We start from the raw sequence: 19,253 nt of genomic DNA, 5'->3' as shown, positions 1-19,253 counted from the left end.
CTTCCAGTTTTCTGGTGATTACTTGGAGATAAGAGTCTCATGGACATTCCTGGCCAGGCTGGCTTCTAACCATGATCCTCAGAACTCAGCCTCCTGAGTTGGGAGGACACCCAGCCACACCTGCTTTCATTTCCCCTTCTCAGCTCCCAAGGCCAAGTCTCCGTGGTTTCTGAATGCGCCAACAGCCATCTAGCACACAACCAATCCTCGGTTGACAGCCCAGCCAAGGTCCTCCGCTCCAGCCCGGCTCTCCCGAGTCCCCCCTGCTGCCTCCCCTGACATGAAGCACGAGACACAGCTCGGTCCTGCCACCTGCGCAGAGCCTCCGGAGCCACACTCCTTGGACTATCTGGCAAAGTTTGGATTTTCACAGCGGATGCAGAGCATCTGGTCCAGTCTACATCCAATCCTCATTCCCCACTACTGCCCAGCCGGCACAATGCAGAGCCCCTTGTGTGTAAAAACTGGAAACTAATGGGTTAAACAAGGCTGTACCAACATGTATGCCCCTTGATTCTGTTTCTCCCCTCCCCTCTACCCCTTTTACACACACACACACACACACACACACACACACACACACACCACCGGTACGTTCCCAACAGGAACACACCCTGTGCTGATGTAACCCTTCCACTGGGACATGCCGCCTCCCACCATCACCGCCCACGTGTATTGAAGTTTTTGCCTTGTCTCACAATTCAAGCTCTATGACGGTAGCGTGTATTTCCAGTGCATACATGGCAGCCCTCTAATGCACACTTAGTGGCCGCTGTGCCTTCTCATTTGCAAAAGTAACTTAGCCCTCCTCCCATCCCCTCACTATTTTTATTCTCTTCTTAGCAGCTACTGGCGTTGTATGGACAGGCAAGTCCCCCCGGGCTGGCCTGCCCATGTGAAGAGGCCAGGGTGGAGCCGGGCCTACCTGTGCTCAGCAGCAGCAGAACCTTCATGACGGTGTACTCTTCGAAGGTGAGCTGCAGCCGCACGAACTGAAGGCTGATCTGGTGCATCCCCTGGCACAGCTCATACATGGCAGACTGGTGCATCTTCTCCCTGCCAAGACAGGTGGCAAAGGCTGAGAACCCAGAAACCTGCATTCCTTGTAAACCCCAGGCTAGAGGCCCGAGACAGGTTAGTAAGAGACCTTGCCCGTGTTTACCTTTTGGCTTCCACATCAAACAGTCGTGTGTGTGTGTGTGTGTGTGTGTGTGTGTGTGTATGTGTGTGTGTGCAGGCTCTGCGGCTTGAACTCAGGGCCTGGAACTCTCACTTGACTTTCCCAAGCATGACTGGTATGTAACCACTTGAGCCACACTTCCGCTTTCGGCTCTTTTTCCAAATAAACAATAGAGAGAATAAAATACTTCTGGAAAGACCAACATTCATTGTGGCTGAAACAAACCTACAAAGCATCGGATTCTTGGAATAGCCTTTCAAGGAAATAACATTTACGACTGTAACTTCTCTACATTGGATGGTAAACCAAGGGGAAAGCACTGAGAAGGAAGATGTTCACAAGCTGGAAGTGACTTGTCTGGCATCGAACATGAGCACCAGACACCTCTGTGCGTTTCTGCTATCAAGAGGTGTGAACACAACATCCACACACAGGTGAGAGGTTACAGAGAGACGAGGACCGTTCATGTGTGATAACACACCTCACAAAGGCTTTGTTTTTTGGTTTTTTTTGCACTTTGGTGTGAACAGCATCTCTTTTAACTGTTTTGTGAATCCAGTCATGATCCAACTTCTTGGCTGACATGAAGAGCTGGATTTCTTCTTGCTAATTGTCTTCGCATTCATGACGAGGAACTATATACACCAGGAATCCAGGTTCTAACCCCAGGGCTTTGCCTGCAAAACCCAGGCTTTTCCCCCCTTCCAAGATGTCAGCCCATGATACCATAGTTTTCAGCTCTTGTTGCCCAATTATGAAGAGATATGCAGAACCTCAGAGATTTTGTCATTACAGTCACTCATTTGTTTCATCTTTGATCCTTATTGTGTGGAAAGATTTTGTGTTTTCAACTTCCACTGCTATTTCCATTGCATGACACTGAGTTCTGCAAATGAATACTCTGTACTCCATCTAGCTTGAAATTCCACACAAACAAGCCATCTCAAAAACATTTTGTAGAGAAATGTACGTCCAAAGCAATGGCAGTCTTTGTGGCATGATACTGATATTAATGGAACATTACTTTGTAGAAATACTCTGCTACATGATTTTATTCATCTTATAATTTTATATCATTTTGAATGGAATAATGTAAAAATATACTTGATTTCTCTAGGAAACTCAAGCATGTGTATATATGGCTCTAAAAAAAACTGAAAAGTAAATGTATCCCCAAAGTCATCCTTGAACAGTATGAATAAAAGTGGGAGAGGTTATGGAGGCAGGAAAAAGCCCTGTATTAGGTGAACATCAAATCTGAGTAACGGACAGTTACTAGTGTCCACTTGAGGACTGTGAGCAGTTATTCTTGTGCACGCCACTTATTTCTGAACATCTTGTGTGTAAGAACAGAATAAGCTTGGTAAACAAATAAATACAACAACCAAAGTAGACACAGAAATCCAGTTTCAATTCTAAATAGGATGGGTTAAAATATCAGCAACAGCAACAAGAAGGAAGAGAGGAGAGAAAGGGAGAGGAAGAGGGAGAGAGAGAAGCAGAGGGAGAGGTGTAGAGGGAGGCAGGGGAGAGGGAAGAGAGGGAGAGGAAATCATTACTTGCCCAGACTGACCTTGAACTTGCAATCCTCTTGCCTAAGCCACCTGAAGGCTAGGATTATAGGAGTGAGCCATGGTACACAAGTTCTTGCAAATATTGTTAAAAATATTCACCAGCTTAGTAAAGTGGAGATTTTTCTCACAGTGAGAAACCAATTTTATTCAGAGTTACAAATTCATCTGTTCTCTCAGAACATCCATTTTAATAAACCAAAATCATATGACCATTTGTAAATAGTTCTGAAATATGAAATTAAAATAATACAAATCACCCAAACCAAATTCTGACTGAAACAAAAAAATGAACATCCTGGGTTAGAAAGTATTTTTTCCCCCTTGCTTTTAAAGAATTTGGAGCTAGAAATGAAGCTGCTACACATGATCATAGGGATTAGAAAAACTCCCATTAAAATTACACTGGGTAAGGTATCAAAATTTCCAAGACTGTGTGCTTACTGTGGCTTTCAAGTCAGTCCTGATGTAATCTGAACTACACTCACATCTACAGAACTCAAGGCATCTCACTGCTGTTGTACACCAACAGTGTTGAGGGCACTTCACTGAATTCACCAGCCAAGGGGGCCCTCTTGTTTTGGTGTAAGGTTCTGACTTACACAACTAAAATAGTATTCAAAAAGTGTAAGCACTCAGTTGTTTGAAAGTCAATCTGATGGCACATGAGGAGGCAAAGTAACTGCCCATGTTTAATGGGCACAAAACTTCACTTTTCCAAGATGAGAAGAATGCTTGGACCACAAAGGGAATCTACATATCACTACTGTACACTTTAAGCAGGTCAAGATGGCAGAACTTACGCTTATGCTACTATTAAAAAATTTGAAAATAAGAAAACAATGAGTCTCTCTATTGATTAGATTTGCTGTAGTTAAGCAGAAATTAAGGAGCTGATGTGTGTGTGCTTAATTATGTGATTTCTCTTAGGCACTATTCTGCCTTCTAACCTACAAAATATGTATTCTCTCTTTTTATAGCTCCTTTTTGTCTTTCTTTGTCTCAGTGGATTTTCAGACTTACTTTATCAGTGCCTTTATTGCAGGATACCTCACTACTTTTAGGGAACAGGAAGGGTAACAATTCTTTAATAAACCACAACTCCCAAAGGTCGCTCAGAAACAGTTCCTCCAAGGCCTGTCTGTTGTGGTGCTACTGCCTTGGCAGAGAAGAAGAAAACAGAACTTCCGTTACTACTTTTCTCTTCCCACAAATTCACATTTCAGAACTGTGATACTTCGCAGGAGCCCATTTTATATATGCCAAAGCGCGAGGGTTCCCCGAGCTCTCCACCTATAGAAACCTCAAAGGAACTGTGACATTTCTTCCCGGAGACTTCAGCAACACTGCTACACTGCACCTTGTGACCCCAGCATCCAGGCATGGCCATCATTTCATTTAAGGAGCCGCTACAGGAAGGGATCCTTGAAATACTGCACCTTAGCACTGACCAGTGCCACCGCTCTCTGTCCCTCTTCTCCCTAGCGAGGTATGGATCTTTCTTTGGTTGGTTTTTATGTGGTGCCTAGGTCCATAACACTGCAAGTGGTAGATAAAATAAGCCAGCAGAAACCAAGAACAGCTAAACATTGGATCCCGCCTTTGAGCGGGGTGTTTCTTTGTAAATATAAACAAAACAAAGAAATGGTTAATCAGGTTTGAACTCTTTCTAGGCAAATTCGCTAGGAATCCTGTCAACAAGACTGTTTGCTATTACTCCTTGAAATCGGCTCTAGGAATGATGTACTTTAGGACTAACGTGGGTGGAATTATTTCCAGTCTTACAGCAGAGAGTTAAATAAGTTGAGTTCATAGCAGACCAGAAAGGCCAGACCTTACATCTGATAGCACGCACCACATCACCATGTCTGAATAGATCTAACATTTGTTACGTGGTCAGTGTAACAGATGGTCCCTGTCTCAGGCTTGTTATTCTCCTAAAAAAAAACAAACAAACCCAGAATGCACACACAGTTTTTCTCCCCTTTTCAAACCCTAATTAGAATAAAGATGACCTCAATTTGGACATTCAAATTATTCCAGTTCCCTGTCTGACTTTTTCATGGCCTTTTGAGATATTTCCTTAACTGACCAACAGAATGTATTGTAGGAGGACCATTTTGCTAGTTGTGCCTCTAAGATCTGCTCATTTTTAAAAAATCGTGGTTGTGCAACTGGTTTACAGCCAGGACAGACCTCAGCTGCCAGGTGTGTAAATCATTTGACGATGCTGTCTGTGTTGTGCTTTTCTGGACTACTGCCCTGAAGAACCCATTGTGTGATCCATTGGTCTCGATGACATTCATCTATTCTCTATCAATTGTTCACAGTCCATTTTATTAAGAGCTAAGAGCCTATCCACAGTCTTGTTTGTCACCATAATTGATGTTCCAGAAAGAATGTGTTTCCATAGACCTGCCACTGGAATGCAGCACCAGAATTTCCACTCCTTTTAATGATGCTGAACATGATAAATGACAGTCTAGAATTCTAGAAGAGGCCAGTCACATGGCTTCCATCTGTCAGACTTAGTGTGAAGGATGGGGAACACTCTTACCATAAGTATTACACATCGTATTTCCTAAAACACTTCTGTACCTTAGCTTCTCCTCAATACAATCAGAAGCTGCTTGCGGGTACAGGGACATGTGTGTCTGGTAGTAGGAAGCCAGAACACAGCCGTTAACCCTCCTGGGAAATGCAGGATTTTAGAGAAGGTTGAGGAACCCAGCAGAATCTGTGATAAACCATAGTACAAAAATGATTGGACTTTGCCAACGCTTCAGCATTCATATTCTTCAACTGTGATTTAGTCTTTTATGGGCTTGAACTCAGGGTCTGGGTGCTTTCTCTGAGCTCTTTTGCTCAAGGCTAGAGCTCTACCACTTTGCGCCACAGTGCCACTTCAGGTCTTCTGGTGGTTAACTAGAAATAAAGTCTCATGGAACTTCCTGCCCAGGCTAGCTTCAAACTGTGAGCCTCAAATCTCAGCTTTCTGAGTAGCTAGGATTACAGGTGAGAGCCACCAGCGCTCAGCAAGCACTCTTTTTTTTTTGTTGTTGGTGTGGGGCTTGAACTCTGGGACTGGCTGCTGTCATGAGCTCTTCAGCTCAGGGCTAGCGCTCTACCACTTGAGCCGCAGCGCCACTTCTTGTTTTCTGGTGGTTATCTGGAGATAAGAGTCTTATGGCCTTTTCTGCCTGGGCTGGCTTTGAACCACAATCCTCAGATCTCAGCCTCCTGAGTAGCTAGGATTACAGGTGTGAGCCACCAGCACCTGGCTAAGGCACTCATTTTTAAAAAGTGGTTTTAAGGCTATTCTCCAAGAGGCTACCTGGTGAGCCATGTGGACCCCCATCCATCTGTGAGGAGAGGACCACAGCAAACCAAATCCACCCAGCTGTCTCCTGTCCATTCCCGCAGGCACGGCGTGATCAGGGCTGGCCCTGGATTCCTACCCTACAGGGACTCCTCTCCTACTAGGAATTAATTGCACAGCGAAAGATTTAGCAAACCAGTTTTATTTTTTATTCTTGGCATTGGTAAGGAAGTCTATGTATGTCCTGGCTCTAGTTCTTGACTAGACTACAGTGATTTACTTATTCCACGAAATTTTTTTGGAAGGGGAAGCAAACCGCACTGACAGCAGTACTCTAGGATTGGGACGGAGGTGGGCTGGCCTCACAGCCTTGTTCTTCAACACCAAAGTGAGTTTGGATCCTCTCGAGCATTTGCTAACCGCTCATCTGGCTCACTGAGACTGCCCGGCAGCCTGGTGTCCTGCTGCCCTCCGTCCATGCCGGCCGCTCCATCACTCGTGGGCTCAACCAACTACAGGTCAAAAAGGTTTGGAAACTATTGCATCAGACGTGAATATATAGATTTATTTTTCTTGTCATGATTCCCTAAGTAATACAATATAGTAACTGCTTGGGATTGTAAGTAATCCACAAGTGTTTTAAAATATCAGGGAGAATGTGTGTAGGTTATTTGCAAATACTGCCTTGTGTTTTGAAAGGGACTCAAACATCCTTAGCTTTTGGGTGCCCTGGAACCCCTCACCCTCAATGCTGATGGACGGCTTCATACAAAGAGGGAGGAGATAAAGGAATGCAAGTTTTCCAGTGAAAGACTGTTTTCATTACTGAGTCTCATTTGCAGGCTTCAGATTTCAATATTAAGTTTCTTGAACTTTAATGATTTGCAGACCTCACTGATGGCTAAATGGAAGATAGAAAACTTCCAGTGAGCTAGCACTGATCCATGCTGGGACATGTTGAGTCCAAACATGAAAATATTGTTTAATTTCAATAAGAAAGTGACCGTTGCTTATTTGTAAAAAAAAAAGCATAAAAAGGTAGGATTCTTATTCTATGACTACTAAAGCTCAGAATGTGAACAGTTCATTCTCAATTTTGAACTCATCTAGTAAAAGATGGCTGTGGACCACTTTCCTGCTACAGAAGAGATACCTGTATTAACCAGACAGTGAGAAGTGATCTTCTTCCTGGAGCAGCTCCAGCATGCTAGCACCCAGACTTGCATAGCACAAACAAAACCCGGGTGGACAGCTGTGTCCACAGCCATCAACCAGTGGTTCACATCTGCAGAGGTCAAAATGACTGTATGGATGGAGATATGGCAGGTAAAAAGCGGCTGCGTTTGCAAAATTTTCCTGTGCAGGACGGAAAACACCCCAAGTTCCAGAGACTTTGGCAGCACAGATACAACTATACCCAAGACTCAAACTGGACCCTAGGAAACATTCTTGGGGTGCTACAGTGCTGGATGAAAGGGAGGGTTTTTTTTTGTTTAAATCTTTCCAAAAGCTGATCTACTGTCTGTCTAAATAAAAGAAAAGAAAAAAGAATCCTGAGCTCAATTCATCTATTAGAGATTAGTCATGTGCCCTTTCTTATTTCAGATTCCAAACATCTGTCACAAAGCAGATTTTGTTCAGGACACGATGAACAACTGCATCATTCATGACTGGTGAAAATGCGTAACTCCACCAGCACCGGTGCTGACATCCATGTCCCCGTGAAGCTGCAGAAACACCAACGCCAGCACCCTCGTCTCTGCACAGTTCAGACAATTGTTAGTCAAGATTGCTGACATGTCCTAATCTTCCCCTTTATTCTGAAGTTCTGTGAACTTCCTTAAATCAGAACTAAATAAAGGCTCATGTAGTTTCTCTTTAATGGCAAACTGTCTGTTGGGATGAGAAGCAGTAAGTGGTAAGGCCCAACACCTCAGTAGTGTAAGTCCTGTGACCCTGGAGAAGGCAGGATCAGCTCACTGGTGGAGGACACTGATTCCATCCCCAGAACAACAATAACAACAACAACAATAACTACTGACCTACCACCATCGCTAAGAGAAAGGGGAGGGAAGAGGCAAAGTGAGAGAGGTCATCAGAGAGGATAGAAGCATTTTGGGGCGCGGCTTGCTGGGCAGGCAGGAGAACATCTGGAACCAGGGCAATGGAGGTGGAAACGGGACTAAGGAAAAGAGCAGAGCATACACAGATGAGCAGCAGGATCTATGATGCTGAAAGCAGACTTCTAAAGGAATCATTAGTTCAGCACACACTCACGAATTCTAGGTGTTGGCAATGGAAGGTCAGACCAAAGAGAGGCCAGGCTCCTGCCCTCCAAGGGCTGATGATTCTAAAACCAACTAGAAAGAACTTCAGTATGGAATAAAAAGGTATAGAGGAGTCCACTCTGGTGGTTGGAAAATGGTCCCTCTAAGTATTCTGGAATATTCTGAAGCAAGATAAGAAGTTGAAAAGGTGGTTGTGTTGCATAAAAGATCCTGTCCAAAAGGGCCATGAGCTCCGGAGTATCCAAAGCAGGCAGATGCGGCTGGTCAAGGAAACCAAAGCCTCTGAGGGAATTCACTAGAAGACTTCGCCTGTTCCGAACACCACTGCGTCTGTTGCTGCGTTCAAGTCTATGGCTTGCCATCTAAGCCTGGACCTCTGGTGACCTGCAGGGAACATTTCTTGCTGTTACAGCCCTGGCTTTCTTGGCTCTTCCAGCCACCTTTTCACCAATTACTAGAGTGTAAGCCCCAAGAAGGAAGAAGATTGTGTTCTGCCCACTGATCTTCCAGGGTTCTTTGGCTCAACAAGGATCTGTGGAACGAATGACGGAGCAACCTCTGATCTTCCTCATGAGTGGGTCTCAACGGAAGGAGGGTTTGGTGAGAATCAGAGCAGCTGGAAAAGTCAATCCACATTTGGCTTCCGTCTGGAATGAACGGCTCTTCTTCCACGTTTCCATCCCACTCAGGAAAAGACAAGAGTTGTCTTCATGCTTGCGTTGGGAACTTTTCCATGTAGGAACTTGCTTTTCTCTTTCTTCTTCAGGATCCTCAACTGTCGCTGAGGGTCGGGTAAGGGTGACCATGCCTAGACGGAGGGGGGAGGCAGAGGAGGCCACAGTGCATACCCGATGGGCCCCACGGACCCCATGGACCCCACGGACTCCCCACCATCACACGCTGCGGACGCTGGCCCCAGCTGCCCAGAAAAGATCAGGCGCTGGAAAGGACATGCTTCTTGGTTTTATAAATTCCTCACACTTACCCTAGAAGATTAAAAAAATGGGAATTTCAGGAAGCAAGGTTTTTCAGTGTCAGAAGGAAAAGAGTGTGGTGTGTGTGCGTGTGCGTGTGCGTGTGTGCGTGCATGTGTGTGTGTGTGTGTGTGTGTGTGTGGAGGGAGGCTGAGGATGAAGGAGGGAAGACACAGGAGCCAGCCAAGAGGAAGCTGCTGGATTCACACCCCAGGCTCCTCCCATCCGAGCCGTCACCTGCTGACCCTGCTCCTTCTGGAGAATGGGTACCACAGCATGCTTCTGGTCACCCGGGGCCTCCATGGGGATGCTCTGACCGTGCTGACACACCAGAGACTGGTGGAACACACAGCCCTTGTCTCAGCCAGGCCTGGAGCTGGACAGCACCGGGCTCAAGGGGTCTCACCAGCACACAGTGGCCCAGGAAGTTCTCCCTGAGGAGGACTGGATGGAGACAGCATCCTGACCCAGCAAAGGGATCCAGAGCACAGCAGGAAACAGGAAGTAACTGATAACAGAGCTGTCTGCTGGTCTAAGGGTGTCACCCCTTGAGACCTGGCCAGCGTGGGCTGCCTTTGCCCTAGGTCCCAGTCAGCTGAGGCGACCTTCACTCCTGGAGTCCTCCTTCCTTGGAGATCTACTGACTCACAGGGAGACACCGGGGCGGCAGCATGAACACTTACTCCTCTTTCCTACCAATCATAGCTTGGGGACCCAAAAAACACAAGGTTTAGACGGTAGCAATAAATGAAAGATTACCCAAACATGTTTTTATTAGGCTATATACATATGCCTTGAATAGCCTCTTAATTTTAAAATATTAGGCAGGGCATAAATAAGAACACCATACTAAATCTTCATTTCAGGAAAAAACATGGCAGAACTTTCAATACAGGCTTAAGCGGGGGTTTTATTATGTATGTTGAATTGATAAGAGTTGGCGTGGTCTGCAGCAATATATGGTTCGTTGTTTCAAGGTAAAATGGAATAATTAATCATTTAACATCTATCAGAAAAGTTTTGAGCTTATAATAAGAAAAGTTCTGCAGTAAAGCATTCGGTCATACTTTTATCTCAATGTTTAATGGAAAGTGAGACATGTACCTTTCCTGCCTTTTGTCCTGAGCTGCAGGGTGAGACCAGCAAGGCATTTTCAGATTCATTTCAAAGCAGGAGGCAAACACAAGCAATCATCTAATAGGTTTTGTTTCTCTGCTCTAATACAGCAATGCTTCTGTTGATGAAAACAAGACACCTGTGTGTCCTGGTTCTTCTGTCTGTGTGGCAGTACTTGGAATTGAACCCATGGCCTCACACTTACTAGGCAGGCACTCTACCACTTCAGCCATACCTCCAGACTCCTTCTTGCACTGGTTCTTTTTGAGGTAGGGTCTTGCTTGGGACCAGGCCTGCAGGAGCCGTGATCCTCCTCTATGTCCTTACATCAGTGGGACTGACAGGTATGGTTCACGGTGCCCAGCCTTTGTGTTCTCCCATAGCTAGGACGACAGGTGCATGCTATCATGCTCAGCTACTTGTTGAGATGAATTCTCACAAACATTTATGTCCTGACTGGCCTTGAACCTGAGCCCCTAATTTCGAGCAACCAAGTCGCTAGGATGACAGGTGTGACTCACCATGCTTTATCTTCACCCTGAACTTTATCCTCTGAATCAGGCACATACACTTAGCTCCTTTCAGACTCATAGACTAGAAATAATGAAATTATTCAGGGACTTAAATTATTTGTCCTGATGGACATAAAGGTTTAGGGTCAACTGAGGCTCTGGAAATAAAGGTTTAGGGTCCACTTTGCCTCTGGTCATGGCATTTTGACAACTGATCTTATTCCATATGTGCTTTTGCTCAGAGGCATCTTATTTAGTACATATTGGTGATTCACTAGCATTGAACTGCTGGCCAGCAACAGCATACCCAGGGCTGAATACATGTAATTTTTCTGTAAGGCCTAATTACAATCTTCTTGAGCTCAGCAATAAACAGAGAGCATCACAACAGCACTGTGTGCACAAGCCATTTTAAATAGGGAAATCAAGAAGAAAAAATGAAAAAAAGTGGCACTAAATAGAAAGTAAAAAGGCTGATATGTACAATATAAGAGCTGAAACGGGGAAATAAAGCACTGCCTTGTGTGATGTCTGTTAGAATGTCCAATCTTGCTCTCTCTCTGTCTCTCTCTGTCTCTTTCTTTCTCTCCCAGGCTTCATGTGTTTGTAGTGGTGACTAAATTATTGTGTCAATTTTGAGGTTACAAATCAATTTTCTAACCATAGGCAAATTCACAAGTAGGGCATAAATACGTGAATAATGATGTTTGACTCTACACATAAATAATGAACTATTATTTGCCCATAAAAGGGAATTGGAAGTTGGATATATACTACAATAAGAATGAGATAAGCATTGAAAACGTTGTGCTAAGTGAAACAAGCCAGGCACAAAAGAGAACTATTGTGTAATTTTTCTTACTTGAGACATCGAGAACACAGCTAAATTCACAGACTAGACATTATCACAGTGTAGACAAAGGGAGGGAGTTTCAGTTTGGGATAGATTGAAATGAAAGATTAAATAGTTTATGTTAATCTGGTCAAACAAAATCCAATGCAGATATGCTGACTACTGAGATAGATTCAGACTTCATCCCCTTTCTATTATAATAAACACACTCTTTTTTTCTCTTGGCTTATGAAACCCATTAAAAAATGTCTATGACTATTGAGGACATAAAATGTGCATGTCAGTCATTTGGCTTATTTCATGCTTTTGGTAAAAATTTATGTGGTTCTGGATTGAATACTTCTGTAGTTGCCAAAATACTTCAATAGACAACCCATATTGCTGATTTTTTCTTTGGGGCGGAGTCATCTTCTTAGTGTACCACACTGGGATGAGCTGGCCCCTCAGGGGCAGTCACTGAGGTACCCTGGCACATGTCTCTTTCTTCCTCACCAAAATAGCCATCATCTGCCACCTTCATTTCCAAAGCCCCTATTTTCACGTCTCTAGAGACCGCTTTTTCACAGAATATGGCTGTGGTTATAAACCTAATTCCAACGTTCTCTGTTAAATGTTACTTCACTCAACAATCACAAAGCAGCACTGCTGCACATCAATGTGAACGAAAAGTGCAAATGTGGAATGCAAACAACATTAAAATGTAAACTTAAAATAGGAAGGAATTCATGGCCAATGGAAAAGATCTATTAAAATTCTTTCAATCTTTTAAAATGCATCTTAAGACTGCAAAAAAAGTTTCACTGTAGAGTACCATCTTGGCTTCTTTTATGACTGAAAAGAAAGGTTAATTATGATTGTCACGAACAGCTGTATATGGTTAACAGCACAACTATTGTAGGATGTTCACAAAACCCTGACCCCTTATAGATTCACATTCCTAGAAATCAGATTGTTCTCCCAAGTGGAGGAGACACCAAAAAAGCCTGTTTTCTATTGACCATGGCTTTGTACCAGCTGAGTTTTCAGCGCCAACTGGATCATCTTCCATTTGGGATAGTTCCCACTTATGATCATGGAAGATTTTCATACACTGATTTATGTGTCCAGAAGCCTATACATTCTAATGTTGTAATAAGTAATTTTTAAGTTGTCAAAAATCGGCCGAGTTTTGACTCTCCGTAGATTCTTTCATATAGGTACATCTGTTCAGAAATCGTGGGAGGAAAAAGCATAATGAATAACTGCCGTGTGCTTCACGAGAGCTAATTAATAGGTACTTACTCATTAAAGACGAGGTCTGGTGCAAAATAGAGATATTGGCTGTTGGTATGTTTGTAGGATCTCCAGCTCAAAGCAAATGATGATAGACACATCCAAGAATACTGGATTAGGGTAATTTGGTCCTCAAGAGGCAAGTTTTTAAATCCTGAAGAACAGAACAATTAATCATAGAAATACACTTAGCATATAAGTACATTCCAGAAGGCAGCTTCTCTTTTCCAGATTCAAATCAACTCTACTGTGAGCATCATACCTGGCCTATTCAACACTCTTTCTGTTTATTTATGCTGGTACTGGGGCCTGGGAGCTGTCCCTTAGCTTTTTCGCTCAAGGCTGGTGCTCTACCACTTGAGCTATGGCTCCACTTCTGGCTTTTTGGTGGTTAATTGTAGATAAGAATCTCTGGGGGCTCTCCTGCCCACCTATGATTCAAATCGTGCTCCTCCGATTCCAGACTCCTCAGTAGCTAGGATTATAAGCATGAATCACTTGGGAAGGCTCTACTGGCCTTTATGGGGAACCCTCAGTCAGGGAGAGCTCCCCATCTGTAGAGTATAAAGACATTGGTGCAGGTGATGGTGTGAACTTTGGCCACATAGACACAGCTGCTGTTTACATGTAAAGACTTGCTTTAGCCCCACCCACAATTAACAGCACCACAGTCAAAGGCACCTGCAGATCCACAAGAATGCCATAAGATTTCAGTTCTCAATGACTGTGGTATTAAGAAATACTATACCAGCTGGGTGCTGATGGCTCACGCCTGTAATCCTAGCTACTCACTACTCAGGAGGCTGAGATCTGAGGGTTATGGTTCAAAGCCAGCCTGGGCAGGAACCTCCACGAGACTCTCTGCCGGTGGTGGGGAAGCCGGGTGTTAGATTTTAGGCAGGACAGTTGCTCGAGTTCCTTTACAACTCAGATGCCAGCCTTAGCTCTTGATGGCCGGTGCTTCGATGGTCCCAGCTCCTGAGCAGCGAAGAAGGAGCTCAGTGGATCTCACCGACCGTGTGCATTTGATCTTATGAGTGCTTTCAGGCTGTGACGTTCCTTATCTCCAATTCAAGCACCGATGTGTGTATGAACAACAGAACCCTGAACCCTGCATTCTCAGCAGTGAGCTCACTGCCCGGACTTTCCCAACACCGTCCCTCAGTTTCAGTACCTGTCTCAAACTCTGACGGAAGGATGTCACAGAGCGCCGACCTCCCCCGTGGCTGGCCCCCGCCAAGCCCCCCACATGGACCGCACAGAGTCCTACCTGGAAGTACCTTCGCCCATTTCACCACCTGAATCATCTGTTTGCCAGCCAGGCGGTTGAGCGTGGAGAGCAAGTTCTCGGCGGTGTCGGGCTTGGAGCCATCGTAGCCTGCATACACGACTTCTGGCTCGATGCTCTCCAGGATCATGACTGGGGACGGGGTGAGTGCCCGGGAGATGGAGGAGAGCTGTGGGACCAGCGCGGTGTTCACCGAGGGCTCCTTGGCCGGGGCGATGTACGTGGTCCCCTCCTCAGGGCTCTGTGGTGGCGGTGGAGGCTGCTGTGACTGCTCCTCGTGAATCCCTTTTAACTTCCCCAACTTCTTTGACTTTCGGGCTGTGGAAAGCAAAGCAATAGACAGGGAAGGGCCAATTGAAGTGATCAGTAGAATACAGTGCACGGAGGCATGTTACCATTTAGGGCACATAGCAAGGCACATTCCTCTTAAAGAGGCCCTGCAAAGCCAGGTTGTTACTACTATGGTAACCGAGGCCTGGCTTCGTGCATTCATTCCTTGCTCTTCGCCCATCATTTCTGACGTGTAAGGAGCCACATGCCTGCACAGGAGTCCGGCTAATACCTGCTGTTGTGATCAAGCCATATGCGGTGCAGTCTTCTGAAGTGCAAACTCCCAGGTGACAAAGAGAAAAACAGCAACATTTATCAAGTGCATCCTATCATCAGGGAATGCTCTAGATGGTTCAGATGAAACAACTGATTTGAATTTTTCTGAGTAAGTACTGATTCTCATTTTAGAATAGGGCAGAGACTAGAGAGATTAAAAAAAAATCTGTCCAAGCTGGCTATCAGTGGTTCACACATGTAGTTCTAGCTACCCAGGAAGATGAGACCTGAAAATCACAATTACAAGCTAGCATGTGCAGAAACATTCATGAGACTCTTTATCTCTAATTAATCACCAAAAAGACAGGAGTGGAGCTATGGGTTAAGTGGTAGAGCACCAGCTTTGAGTGAAAAACCTAAGGGACAGTGCCCAGACCCTGAGTTCAAACCCCAGTACAGCATTTAAAAAATCACATGTCTGATTTATGTGAACTAAAGTTTAGAAGAAGGATAACTTACTTTCTAAGTTGAAATGAGAGGTAGATATGCAGATGATAGATAGTTGGAAGTGAATGGCTGAATAAAAGCTTACAGCTGTAATAATCACTTACTTTTCAATTGTAATGTTTTCAACTTACTTAAAAATTCTTGAAAGAATCTGACACTTCTATTCCTAACACACGTCCCAAATTTAGAAACTGAACAAAGAATGTTGAACCAATTACACTGACTTAAAAAATAACCATGTATACCAGGTGCTGGTGGCTCACACCTGTAATCCCAGCTACTCAGGAGGCTGAGATCTGAGGATTGCAGTTTAGAGCCAGTGTAGGCAGAAAAGTTGGTGAGACTCCAATTAACTGGCAAACAACCAGAAGCGAAGATGTGACTCAAGTGGTAGCACAAAGTGGTATCCTTGAGCACAAAACCCAAGTGAGAGTGTGGGCCCTGAGTTCAAGCCTCAGTTCAGGCACAAACAAAACAAAACAATTCACATTTGCCATTACACCCATTAATACTTACCACATTACTCACCGAAAGCCTACCATGCAGATAAAAGACATGTCATCACCCAACAAAGTATCTATTATATCTACTACACTGCCTAACTGTCAAAATTCAGCTTAAGAGGAGAAATAAGACATGATGCAATGGAGGAGAAGGAAGAGGAAGAGGAGGAGGAAGAGGAAGAGGAGGAGGAAGAGGAAGCAGTAGCGGTGTTGAGGGTCTTCCTTTTCCTTTCTTCTTCCTCTGTCTCCCCCATGTCCCCATCCTCTTCCTCCTCTTTCTTTTCGTCCTTTTCTTCCCCTCTTTCTCAGCATTAGCATGTGAACTCCGAGTCTGGAGCTTGCTAGGTGGGAGGCACACCCCCAGCACTTTTTGGAATTACAGGCCTGATCTACTGGGATGATTCTGACAAATGAATGGATAAATGAAAACAAATGGAAAACAGCAGCCAAATGCCTTAAAAACTAAAAAGGAGAGCAGAACCATATACCTAAGTAACCCTGAATGCTGGTCATTAGTGATCCGAAGAGCTTAAGAAAGTTTCAAGTGCATTCACTGGACATTTGGGCCATTAGGTCCCTGGAACTACCTCTGAGTCCCATTAAGCTCTCTCTCAGACTCAGGAAAATGCTCTGAAAAATGAGCACGGTAACACCGTGGCCCTCCTGTTTTGCAGATGCAATGATTGTGACAAACACATTGGAAATGACCGTGGATGCCTGAAATCGTATTTCAAAGTCACTTTTACATTTTCCCATAATTTTATGAACATTAAATACATTCTAGTTCAACAAATATTCCCATCTTTTCTCTACAAGACTACACTTGATGCTAACCATTATTTGACTGACTAGAAACAGCCAAGGGTGTTACTGTCACATTTTATTAAATGCAGTAGTATTTGCTTGCAATTAATTGCAAATTTCCTATTTGTTTTAGGCCTGGGGTCTACCTTGCTGTGTTTATTCTCATGGCTGACTTCAGGTCATATGTATGAAATATGAGGAGTACTGAATATTGTCTCTAGTTTGTAGATATCACGCTGTGATCTATATAGAAGAACCTATTGAACAGATTATCAACCTTAAGTTTAGCATTTGAGTTATACTGAACTTTATTCTGTGATTTTGGTGGCTGTGTGGGATACCTGGACTTGAGTAGTAACCTATGTTCATAAGAGCCACCACTATCTCAGGACAAACACCCCTCAGGCAAGAGTACTTACAGATGCTCCCACAGGGAGGATGGTTACATAATTAGTAAAAGCACATGGATTTTTCATACTGTTCTAATGCTGCTACGTTCTTAGATTCAAGCTCTTTGAAGCTGTCAATGACTTACGTGTTCCTGGAGCCTCATGCCGTGTGCCTTTTGACAAATGTTTACTGAGTGCATTTGTTTCATTTTCAAATGTTAATAAACTTAACAAATGACATCTTGTAGGAAGTACTACTCGAGTTCCTCATGGGGGAATGTCAGCTAGCATCAGCATCTGAGATTGTTTAAGATAAAATTTCTGAGTTGCTAATTATTATTCCTTTTCAAAATTTCTGCTGTGTAGTGATCCATTGGTGGAGTTCACACTCTTGAACTGTTGTGAACATTCAGTTCAAGGTACTGAGCACTTAGGTCTGACTACAGTTCAGCTTGCTTTTTCTGCATTTCGGGCAGTCTGATGCTCACTGGGACTGGTCATTAGACATTGTTGTTTTCCTGCCCATTTCTCAAGTGAACAAATTCAGATACAGATGGACAAAGCACACATTTGCAGGACTGCAGAGCTTGTAAATATCAGGGAGGGAACTTGAATCCATCCATGACTCAGAGTCACCAGCCTTACCTCCTATGCCATGGAGTCTTTCTCCTAATTTTCTTCTTTATCTAATCTGCATTATTTCTCTAAGATTAGCACAAGCTTTAAGTCCGGCACAATTAAGGTGTTTGCTAATTACATGGAAGCACTTTTGGTTAAAGATACTTAATAAGCATGCCTCTATTATCCAAAGACCCAGTGATCATCAGTTCTGGGGATTCCTCCCCCACGGTATAACCTCTGCTTTCACTGTATTTGATGTTGGTATAATTTGTGGAGGGGAAGGGAAAAAAAACCAATCATCTAAATAGGGATACAGGTGGACCCATTGCAACAATGAGATACAAGTCGTTATGTCGAAAAACATAAAAAAAGCTTTACAACTTTGGCAGGGGGGACAGGACTGGGGGGTGAGAACTGTGAGGGATGGGGGATAGGGAATGGGGGCAAGATGGGGAGGGATGGGAAGGGGAAACAAAGGAGGAGGCAACAATGCTTGATAAGAAATGTACTCATTATCTTGCCCATGTAATTGTAACCCCTCTGTACGGTATTTTCACAATAAAAAACAAAACAAAAAAACAAAAAAAACGTGGATTACTGGCTATTAGATTAGGAATCTCATGGACCTATGTGCCACAGGCCCCATTTTTTATCTATCAAATGCCAGTAACCCTGTTCCGTCTCTTTGTCTGACAGTCTGTCTGTGTCTCTTCCTCTTTCTCTATCTCTGGAGTGCATAGCCAGGACTATAAATGTCCCCCACATCCACTTAAACTCACTTGAAACAGGAGTCTTGATTGCTCGGCCTTGTGGCTGCCCTCCTATGCCAACCCTGGAATGACTGGCAGCATCCCGGCAGCTGGTTTTTTCCTGGCACTGCTAAGAGACAGAACTCCAAGGCCGGGCACCAGTGGCTCATGCCTGTAATCCTAGCTCCTCAGGAGGCTGAGATCTGAGTGAGGATCATGGTTCAAAGCCAGCTCCAACAGGAAAGTCTATGAGACTCTTATCTCCAATAAACCACCAGAAAACCAGAAGTGGGCGCTGTCCCTCAGCTCTTCAGCTCAAGGCGAGCGCTCTACCACTTGAGCTACAGTGCCACTTCTGGTTTTCTGGTGGTTTATTGGAGATAGGAGTCTCACGGTCTCTCCTGCCCAGGCTGGCTTTGAACTGAGATCCTCAGATCTCAGCCTCCTGAGTAGCTAGGATTACAAGCGTGAGCCACCAGCGCCCGGCTCTATGAGACTCGTATCTCCAATAAACCACCAGAAAACCAGAAGTGGCACTGTGGCTCAAGTGGTAGAGCGCTAGTCTTCAGCTGAAGAGCTCAGCGACAGCGCCCAGGACTAGAGTTCAAGCCCCACAACCAACAACAATTGGAAGGAAGAAAAGAAAAAGAAAAAAACAACTCCATCAATTCTCCATCAATTTTCCACCCAGAGGCAGGTAATGAGAGACCCTGCCGGTACCCTCACCGATCCTGGGAATATCAAGGAGGGAGCCCCTTGGG

The 19,253-nt window shown here is 44.3% G+C and overlaps 1 protein-coding gene across 3 annotated transcripts in view; it reads right to left on the bottom strand.

The window, feature by feature from the left end:
* Positions 1–19,253, bottom strand: part of Nr3c2 (nuclear receptor subfamily 3, group C, member 2) — a 229,836-nt gene that overhangs the window by 25,220 nt on the left and 185,363 nt on the right. For 2 of the 3 annotated variants that reach the window (XM_013029492.1, XM_013029493.1), the window contains exons 4-6: positions 14,356–14,691; positions 13,095–13,239; positions 926–1,056 (exon numbers count right to left, since the gene is read on the bottom strand). In XM_013029492.1, the coding sequence (XP_012884946.1) occupies positions 926–1,056; positions 13,095–13,239; positions 14,356–14,691 (612 nt within the window). The remainder of the gene's footprint in view (positions 1–925; positions 1,057–13,094; positions 13,240–14,355; positions 14,692–19,253) is intronic. The other variant, XM_013029494.1, reaches the window with a different exon arrangement.

This window comes from Dipodomys ordii, unplaced genomic scaffold, assembly GCF_000151885.1.
Source record: "Dipodomys ordii isolate 6190 unplaced genomic scaffold, Dord_2.0 Scaffold119, whole genome shotgun sequence".
In the NCBI taxonomy this organism is placed as follows: Eukaryota; Metazoa; Chordata; class Mammalia; order Rodentia; family Heteromyidae; genus Dipodomys; species Dipodomys ordii.
This window is presented reverse-complemented; position numbering and strand designations above follow the sequence as displayed.